This window comes from Leuciscus leuciscus, assembly GCF_965113295.1.
Source record: "Leuciscus leuciscus genome assembly, chromosome: 2".
Taxonomy (NCBI): domain Eukaryota; kingdom Metazoa; phylum Chordata; class Actinopteri; order Cypriniformes; family Leuciscidae; genus Leuciscus; species Leuciscus leuciscus.
The window spans coordinates 35,461,945-35,472,086 of NC_138726.1; the positions used below are offsets into that span (position 1 = coordinate 35,461,945).

Consider the following 10,142-nt stretch of genomic DNA (forward strand, 5'->3'; position numbering starts at 1 on the left):
TATAATGATATCGATTATTCTAGTTCTGATTTATATTTTAAATGTTTAAAAAAAAAAAAAACGAAGATATTGCTCTTGTGAAAGCTGCACGAAAAATGACTTAAAGGAATAGTTCACTTCAAAAGGAAAATTCTGTCATACTCACCCTCAAGTTGTTTCAAACCTGTATGAATTTCTTTCTTCTGCTGAACACAAAATACTATGGAAGTCAATGGGGTACATCAACTGTTTTGTTTCCGACATTCTTTAAAATATCTTCCTTTGTGTTCAGTAAAAGAAAAAAGAAAAAAACTCTTGAAACAACTTGAGAGTAAATGATGACAGAATTTTCATTTTTAAGTGAACTGATCCTTTAAGATAAATAGCTTAACTCTGGAGGGATTGCTGATTTATAAGATTTATACGCTTTTTGTCAACAGATGTTTCTATCCAATATTAAGGGATCACAGTTGTACGTGAAGTTAATATATAACAGTGTCTTGGAGGAAGATATAAAACTTGCATGTAAATGTACATAAACTTGATGTTGACAGTTTCATGAACTATCAGTAATGATTAATTTGTATTTGTGTAACGCATTTAATGAATAACCTCCTCAGGTTGGGAAAAGGGTAATCTAAGCCTGACTCACTATTATGTAATGGCAGGAACATATAATGCACATTGCGTGCATTTACAAAATTCTCCATCAGAGAAACCACACACAAACCTTGTCACACAGCACGTCTGTGTCAGTCAGTGTGACTCAGCAGAACAGTTGTCTTTTAATGCGTAACTTTACATAAGGATCTTAAAATTGTAGCTTTTCGCCAATGATTCACAGTATTTTTGTGTGCTCAGCTCAACTGATGTCCTCATTTGCTCCGCTCTGTTGTGTTTGCAGTATTTGGAGTTTTGTGATGAGGTGTTGTTGTTGGATAATGGGGAGATAAAGGAGGCAGGCACTCACAGTGATTTGATGAAAGCTAAAGGCCGCTACACTCATCTTATTAACAACGTCCAGATGGAACAGAGCAACGTAACCAATCTCAATTACTTTACACATGAAATGAGCCATTAAAATACCACAACTTATTTACTCTGTTGACATGTATTGGCTTCCAATACTAAACTAAATGAAACAAACATTTCCTCTTAATTTTCACTTTTGGATCATATAGGAAAATATAGAAGCTGATTCCAAAACACATACTGAACACAATGACTCTAAACAGACCAATGCAGATGAGCCCAAAGTCAACGGCATAGATAACCCAGGTTAGTGGATGAATATGTTATCTCATGGTGCATTTTTGCACCAAGACTCTAGAATCTTAGAATCTACGTTTCTTTCATTTTGGATCTCTTTAGGAGACCTCCCCCCTTCCAAAAAAGAAAGAAAAAGAAAACAGACCTCCCCCTTCCAAAAAAGAAAGAAAAAGAAAACAGACCTCCCCCTTCCAAAAAAGAAAGAAAAAGAAAACACTGACCAAGTGTAAACATTTTCAAGCAGTCCTTTTAAATAAATGATTATTTTTCAAATGTAAAATTTTTATTTAAAATGATTTAAAAAAATGATGTTTTCATTATTAACTGTAGTGACTCTTTTGATTTTTTCCTGACATAATTTTATTTTGTAATAAATTTAAAAAGAAAGAAATTCTTTGCTATGCAAATATCGAATTTATTTATACATTTATTTATATAAGAAATATCACAATTATTTAATATAATTAAATAATAGCTGAACATAATTAATAATAATTGAATTATAAAAGAAAGGTTTATCAAAGCAAAGCATGATGGCTTCCATAGAAGTTCTATAAACGCCTTTACGTTTAGCATGAACATTTTAAGTACATCATTAAGGATTTTTGTGTTATACATGTGAGCCAAATTTGTTTTCACATAACTTGATAGCCTTTGGAGGAATTACAGTTTAAATATACAATCCCTACATCTTCTAAATATCATTAAATGTAATGATCATGCCTTCATAAGCAATTTATCCTCTTAATTGTGCACTTTTGGTGAGACAAACATCTGCTAACAGACATCTCTCTTTCTTTTATCTTCTAGCTTTTGAAATGTCTGATGAGAAACATGTAACAAATGAATTACCCCAAGACTCCACAGAAACAAAAGGTAGATGTATAAACATCTTCACAATATATTATTATTATTATGAATAAGTCCATTATGTTCACACAGTATATTCAGTTTAATCTGATTTATAGAATGGTGTGTATGTGTGATTCAGGGAAAAAGGATCAGTTGGTAACACAGGAAGTGTCCCTTGAAGGTTCAGTTACGCGGAGGACTTACCACCAATACTGCAAAGCTGCTGGAGGTTTTTGTTCTTTGTTGTAAACCTTTTTCTTCTCTCTCCATCTTGGTCTCTCTGTCTGTACATTATAAATGCTGTAACATTTATATCTCTGTAGGGTATATACTGCTGGCAGTTGTTTTGCTTGTCTTCACTCTTCTTGTGGGATCGACTGCTTTCAGCAATTGGTGGCTCAGTCACTGGTTAGAACAGGGATCAGGGGTAAACACACACACACACACACACACACACACACACACACACACACACACACACACACACACACACACACACACACACACACACACACACACACACACACACACACACACACACACACACACACACACACACACACACACACACACCTGACTAATCAAGACCTTACCATCACTTTTCAAACTGTTTTCTCTCTGTGTGTTCTTGTAGAACAGTTCCAGTTCTAATCTAACAGCAAACAGCGGTAATATCTCAGAGAATCCAGACCTGCCATTCTACCAAATGATTTATGGCATTATTATTGTTGCCATGGTACTGCTGAGTATTGTCAAGGGCTACACCTTCACTAAAGTCACTCTGCGTGCCTCTTCCAAACTCCATGACACAATGTTCAAACGGGTAAGATTAACAGATTTACACTTCTTGAATTTTGGGTTTTAGATCATATTATTCACAACCCTTTTGATTCGAAGGCAATGTCTAAAATAAGAACAAAAATCAATTTAATAGACATTAGTATCAGTACTGATCAGTAATCATTCATAGTGCATAGTAAAAAGATGCCATTAAAACAAATATTTAAAATAAACCATCTTTATGTTTTTTCTACATTATTTTGGAGATTCAATGTGAAAGTATTACAATATAAAAATATGTTAAAAACTGTAATGTTAGGTACGATTAATCTCGATTAATTACAGAAAAATGTGTGATTAAATAATCTTTTTTTAATCATTTGATGTATTGACATACATACATATACATGTAATTATGACAAAGCTGCTTGTTTTTTAACAGAAACTAGGAGTGAGTGTATTATTATTATTATTATTAATAATAATATATTAGTGATATATTAGATTAACCATGATTCATTTTGTGATTCCAGAAGTTTCAAAAACTGAACTGTTCTTTAATAAAAACAATAGTTATCTTAATTTTATGATAGATTGTTTTACTATATTAATAATAATTTATTAATTTAAATACTTTTTAGTCATCCTGCAGCCTCTTGGTTGATCTAAACCCTCCCCATAGCACACAAACTCCTTTTTTTAATGTAAGTGAACAAGTTTAATAGGACAAAGTTTGTTTAGTAATGGAATGTAAGCATTGTGCTACTATTTGTTCAGTAAAATGAAAACTATTTGAGAAGAATTTTGAATTACCATTTGACTATATTTTTCATCAGATCCTTGGCAGCCCAATGAGTTTTTTTGACACAACTCCAACTGGCCGCCTGGTGAACCGCTTCAGTAAAGACCAAGATGAGGTTGATGCAGTTTTGCCGTTCAACATGGAGAACTTTTTGCAGTTCTGTCTGATCGTTACTTTCACCATTCTCATCATCTGCATAGTATTCCCATACCTCCTGATCGCCGTGGTAGTTCTCGCAGTCATCTTTGCCACAATCCTATAGTAAGACACAAACATTGCACCTTAATATCATAAGATGTGTTTTTATTCAGAAGTAGAATATAAAGATTACAATCACATATTCATGTTTTAATGCCATGAAATGTACAAACCATCCGTTTTCTTTTGCCCTAGTGTTTTCCAAAGGAGCATTCGTCAGATGAAGAGGATGGAGAATGTGAGTCGTTCTCCCTGGATCTCTCTCACCACCTCTACCATACAGGGACTCAGCACCATCCATGCCTATGACAAAAGAAAGCAGTACATTGAACGGTAAGATATTACTGACAATATAGTTGGATCTATGACAATATCATTTTATATTCTAAAATATTTAAGAAAGACATACAGTGCAGGGCAACATGCTGTGTTACTTGAAATGAGTGACCCTCATGAATCATACCCCAGTAATTATCCAGCATACCTAAGCTATGACACACAAGCAAAAGTGTTAATATTTAGACCAACAATACAATTACGAGTGTGATATTGCTTCTATGCAACGGTCTAATAAAAAGTTAATATTGAAATTGAATTGCAACAAAATAAAACACAATTCTTTGTTTTCCTCCACAAATGAAGCCAAAACAGAATGAACTGTTGTGAAGGATTTTGTTCCTGAATGAAACTATTTTTGAAAGAATCAGTTCTGGTGTAATGTTGTTACCTGCAAAAAGAGTACCAGTGCTGTTTGACCATATACTGCCAGTCAAGGATCAGAACTAACTGTTGTATCGTTTTAAATTAAATTTAGGCCATTCGAAGTGTGGCTTTTAAAGAGAACTCAGTACTAAAAGTAAAAAAATAAAAATAAAAATAATCTTCACGCAAAGCCAACACTAATAGCTCAGAGCCTATGTTGCCCCCATAAATGTAGCAAACATCCAATGAATTCAAAGCCTCATATTGTTTGTGTTTCCAATAACAGGTTTAAGATGCTGAGTGACATCAACTCAAACCACTTCATGCTGTTTAATTGTGGGACTCGCTGGCTGTCATTTTGGTTAGACTTCCTGTCTGCTACTGTTACTCTAATGGTGGCACTGTTCGTAGTGCTCAGCCCCAATGAGGCCATAAACCCTTCTCTAAAGGGCCTGACCTTATCTTACACGATACAGGTAACTCTCACAGCTAGACTAAAACAGTAGGTTAACAACTGAAAGATATCTGAGCACTTTGTGTTTATGCCATTTCAGTTGACTGGAATCCTTCAGTTTGTGGTGAGATTGTCCACTGAGCTGGAGGCGAAGTTCACCAGTGTAGAGAGACTGCTGGAGTATATTACGGTAAGAGACAAACATTAGGTTAACTTTCGGGTTATCATGCATTCAGTTTAGCCAGTTCAGACAATCATGAAAATAGCAGATTGAATATAGTTTTAATTTATCACTGCTTAATTGTGTGTTGCAGAGTTGTGTATCAGAGGGTCCACGAAGTGTCAAGGGTGCTCACATCCCCGCCGGCTGGCCACAGGAGGGCGCCATTACCTTTAAAAACTACAGTATGAGATACAGGGACAACATGCCTGTAGTCCTCAGTAATCTCCACATAAATATTAAACCTGGGGAAAAACTTGGCATTGTGGGACGCACTGGTTCTGGTGAGAGAGAACATATAATGTTATATTCAAAGCTTAATTTTATGTTCTTAAATGTTAAGATTCATTTCCTCTTATTGTTATAAGTTCAGATTGACGTAGTGCATAATGGGTTAAATTAGGAAATGGAATCTGTTAAAGGCGTCTTGTTAAATGTGGCTGCCATCATAAAAATGCATAAAGTAGCTAGTGCATTTCAGTAAAGTCATGTAATATAAATGAGGATTTTCTGTCTCTGTTTCTCATGGTTTTGTTCATTGCCGCCCTCTTTCTGATTCAGGGAAGTCCTCTCTGGGTGTGGCATTGTTCCGTTTGGCAGAGCCGGCTGAGGGCACTATTTTGATAGATGATGTGGACATCTGCAAGCTGGGGCTGAAAGATCTTCGCAGCCAACTCTCCATCATCCCACAGGATCCTGTACTCTTCATCGGCACCGTCAGGTGACCTCTCACCTACCAACTCTACACTTCTATTCATTACGTCATGATGATTAAATTTACTTTATTCCTATTTTATTCACAATAAGTACTTATTCTAGCAGTGAATCACCTTGTCTTATTCATTGAATTGTTTTTGTCAGAAAATTACCTGAACTTAAATAAGGCAACATTCATTGTGTGATATCAAAAAATAAAATGCCATCCTCGATACTTGATAACCTTAATCTGTGTACATTTTTGTGTATTGTATTCTTGTACATGTTGTAATGTGCAGATTGAGGAATGGTGACTTTAATGTGTTTGTTTGTATGATTACTGTGTGTAGATATAACCTGGACCCGTTTAACAACTACAAAGATGAGGAGCTCTGGCTTGCATTAGAAAAGACCTACATGAAGGACACGGTAAAGACTTACTCTATACAAGGCCCGCAAGCAATACTGGATATAGTTTTGATTATGTTTCAAGTACATACTTTTCTAGATCTTGTGTCAGAGGGGTTCTCCAAATATGTTCCTCATTTTTCAAATAGTAGAACACAGCCTGAATGCTCACACTTTTCAGCTACAGGTTTCAAACTTGATAAACATTACCTGTTTAAGTAGTCTATATTTGATCAAACTTGCATTGTGTTTATGCACTTCTACTTCTTTCACTGTATATGATAAAGTTTGCTTTTCAGGTGATCAGTGGGGTGCCATGATTTCATTGTTATTTCAACAGTCATGGTTTCTACTAGGAGCAGCTCAAACATCATTAAGTTAATCTAGCCTTTTATGTGAGGATATAATTTATTGAGAGAGCAAAAAATAAAACAATATAAGAGTGGGCATGTTACTGTGAGCTGCACTATAGTGATGAAACATAGACGTAACATCTGCTTAAATTCCTTTCACACTTTGGTCCACGGTAACATAAAAAAGAAAGGAGAAACAGCAATCGAATATAATAGTCATAGAATTTAAAATAAACACTCAAGCATTCAGGTGTTAAGTCATCCACACTTCTCTTTCTCTTTCCTGCAGATTGCTAAGCTGCCAGGGAAGTTACACGCTCCAGTAGTGGAGAATGGAGAGAATTTCTCAGTTGGAGAGCGGCAGCTCATGTGTATGGCCAGAGCACTGCTCCGTAATTCCAAAGTAAGAATACAAAACACACACCAGAATCCCCTCAAAAAAATTCCTTGCTCTTTACAGGGTCTGATAAAGTTGTGTTCATAGATCATTCTACTGGATGAGGCGACGGCGTCTATAGACTCCGAAACTGACAGCATGATCCAGCACACCATCAGAGATGGTTTCCAGCACTGCACAATGCTCACAATCGCCCACAGGATTAACACTGTGTTGGAGAGTGACCGCATACTCGTCATGGATCAGGGCAAGGTAATCCACTACTTTTTAATATATAAATTGACATTACATTAAACTAAATACAGTACATTACTGTCTGATAGCATTATTGAAGTACTCTATTCCCCTTATGTAGCAACACATAAGCTATTTTCTGTGATTTTGTGGGCACTTCCGATTCATTTGCCGCTATAGGTACCGGTAAATAACCGGAAGAATAAAAGAATGCTGTAAATGGAAAAAATTATTACGATTATAAATTAAAATAATATGATAACAAATATCAGTTTGCAATATCAAGCAGCATAACGGGCAGTTTTTGTACAGTAGCTAAAATAAATGGAAGTGTATGAGAACGGAAGCCTTGACACAATAAGAGTAAGGTGAATATAAGCCCTCTTTTATGTTTTCTCCCAGGTGGTTGAGTTTGATCCGCCGCAGGACCTGATACAGAGGCCGAACTCTCTATTTGCCTCTCTTCTAGCAGCAGCTAATCAAGTGAACTCGTGAAGCACTCTGAAACGTTCTCACACTGCATGTTGTTGCAGAATTTGACAGATATTTATAGGAAGACGTACATGACTCTTGCAGAATATGTGTGTGACCTTATACATCAACCTTTACATATAAGCTATCACTAAAATGAAGAATACACCATAGCACGCTGCCACACTTCTTTTCAACATTACATTTATGGGTAAAAGCACGTGGATTTGCACTTTTTTTTCTTCCAGTCAACTTGTTTTTTGTTTGTTTTTTCTTTGCACTTAGGCTCATAGGTTTTGTCATTTTTCTTTTAAAGATTCAGAGGGCTCTGCACATTTTTGTTCATGTGCGTTAAATATCTATCTTCATATTTTGTTATTTAGACACAGCAGTTACAGAGACTAAGCATTAAAGCTACAATATGTATTTTTTTCACCGCTAGGGGTCTCTAACCTCTTATAATAACAAAGGCGTATATTGATGACGCATAAGCAGAATTATGGAACTTGCCGTCATGCCGAAGGATCTAATAATGTTTATGGATGAGTGAATACATTGATGTTTTTAACATGACTGTGGTATAAAGCAGGGCACGATTGCTAATGACAGACAGATATCAGCACCACACGCGAGTCCCGCGGATATAAAGGAATAAGGACATTTAATTCTACTGAACTACCCGCAAGTGCTGAATTATTACGCATATGGGTCAGTTTATTAGACGAATGAAACTTGTGAGGTAACGTAGCGCTGTTTCACTTGGTCTACACTATCACACTAAACTGCATTTGAGTGTGTTATAATGTTATTCTATGTGTTAGTTTATTTTAATAAAACTAGCAGTAAGCTAGATCAACATTAGAATAACATACTGATCATATTCTAACATTTAACCATGTTGAGCTATATAACATTGATTAGTTTTATGTACATTTGCTCACCTCTACATTTGTGCGTCTCTGTCAAGTCGACGTTTGTCACGGACGTGGAGCTCTCATCTCGAAAACGCCACGCTGATATTGATCCTCGTTTTAGTTCTCCTTTTGTCCCAAAGTCTGCTTGCCATAGTCCATAATGTTTAAACGAAACAACAACAGTGTGAGCGTGCCGCTAGACGTAATGCAGTTGTCCACGTCTGTCGCCATGGTTACTGTGGCAGTACGAGCGGAAACCAGGGATAACGCGGATATCACGTCATTGACAGGATGACAGGGATGAGCCATTATTTAAAAGAGTCTCTGAAATTAAAAATCTTTGGGAATTTTGGGGATATTGTAAGTACACAACTGCAGGAACTATATCACACTGTGCAAGTGATTTTTGGATATTTTATTACAAACATCTTACATATTGTAGCTTTAAATGTTCTCAGTTTTCATAGATTAATCAGATGTATTTAAAATATTTATTTTGATTATTATGTGTGAAACAGATATAATATCAAAGCACATATGCACAAATAAAGTCTTGTTTCTGTCTTGTACGCTTTGTAGCATAAGACTTATATAGTAGCCTACATTTAAAGGATGCTTCTAAGAACTTTCTAGGTGAGTCAGTGTGTGTTTCTCATCTTGGACGCTAGGTGTCTCTCTCCTCCTCCAGTACCAGAGTTTATTGGGCCACGGTTGCATCAGTGGAGACACTAACTGATGAAATGTGTTGAAATTTCAGCATCAGCGTGCATCTCAGACTGATGAGGGATTGAGGGAATTATTTTAACTCAGTAAAGAGACAGCGTGAAAGACATTAATCAGATATCAGTGAATTTTTACTGCTTGTGTCCTTCAACTTATACAGTGACGCTTATTCACCCAAAAGATGCATCATTTTGAAAATACAGAGACTTTCTTTTAAAGACGCTTGTATTTTAAAAAGTTTAATTTTTTATTTTTTATAATTTTAAGCAGTGCAACATCTTATCTAAACACTTATTTAGGCCAGTACCTTATAACACACACACACACGCACGCATGGCACTTCTTGTTTTTTATTGTAATGTCATCGTGCTCTGTCAGTCTGTCATCAGGTGTGAGAATGAACCTACCCCCTTGACTTCCTGTCACAGTCTTTTCCCGTCATTAGCAGATTCTGTTTATCTACAGCATTAGTCACGATTTAAACTTTAGCCGCAGGTTACTCACCAATGAACAAACTGTAGCCTACTCTAAGAACATGGAAACATGCACACCAATACAGTGTCGTTCATTCAATGCCACAACCTGTCAATCAGTAGCCTATCGTATTAGTCATCAGATCAAAAATATTCCTTTACGTGATGTCGGAGTCTTAATCTCTTAAACCTAGAATCCAGAATATTTTGTTGTATG

The 10,142-nt window shown here is 35.9% G+C and overlaps 1 protein-coding gene across 1 annotated transcript in view; it reads left to right on the forward strand.

Annotated features, from left to right (window-relative positions):
• The window catches only part of abcc12 (ATP-binding cassette, sub-family C (CFTR/MRP), member 12), a 29,366-nt gene extending 19,675 nt beyond the window's left edge, over positions 1-9,691 (forward strand). Inside the window, exons 18-33 of the mRNA XM_082161114.1 lie at positions 884-1,018; positions 1,161-1,257; positions 2,059-2,124; positions 2,240-2,329; positions 2,424-2,527; positions 2,735-2,923; positions 3,717-3,943; positions 4,076-4,213; positions 4,869-5,058; positions 5,137-5,226; positions 5,351-5,540; positions 5,818-5,977; positions 6,303-6,381; positions 7,003-7,116; positions 7,198-7,362; positions 7,747-9,691. Coding sequence (XP_082017240.1) covers positions 884-1,018; positions 1,161-1,257; positions 2,059-2,124; positions 2,240-2,329; positions 2,424-2,527; positions 2,735-2,923; positions 3,717-3,943; positions 4,076-4,213; positions 4,869-5,058; positions 5,137-5,226; positions 5,351-5,540; positions 5,818-5,977; positions 6,303-6,381; positions 7,003-7,116; positions 7,198-7,362; positions 7,747-7,839 — 2,127 coding nt within the window. The 3' untranslated portion in view covers positions 7,840-9,691. The remainder of the gene's footprint in view (positions 1-883; positions 1,019-1,160; positions 1,258-2,058; positions 2,125-2,239; positions 2,330-2,423; positions 2,528-2,734; positions 2,924-3,716; positions 3,944-4,075; positions 4,214-4,868; positions 5,059-5,136; positions 5,227-5,350; positions 5,541-5,817; positions 5,978-6,302; positions 6,382-7,002; positions 7,117-7,197; positions 7,363-7,746) is intronic.
• Positions 9,692-10,142: the final 451 nt, after the last annotated feature.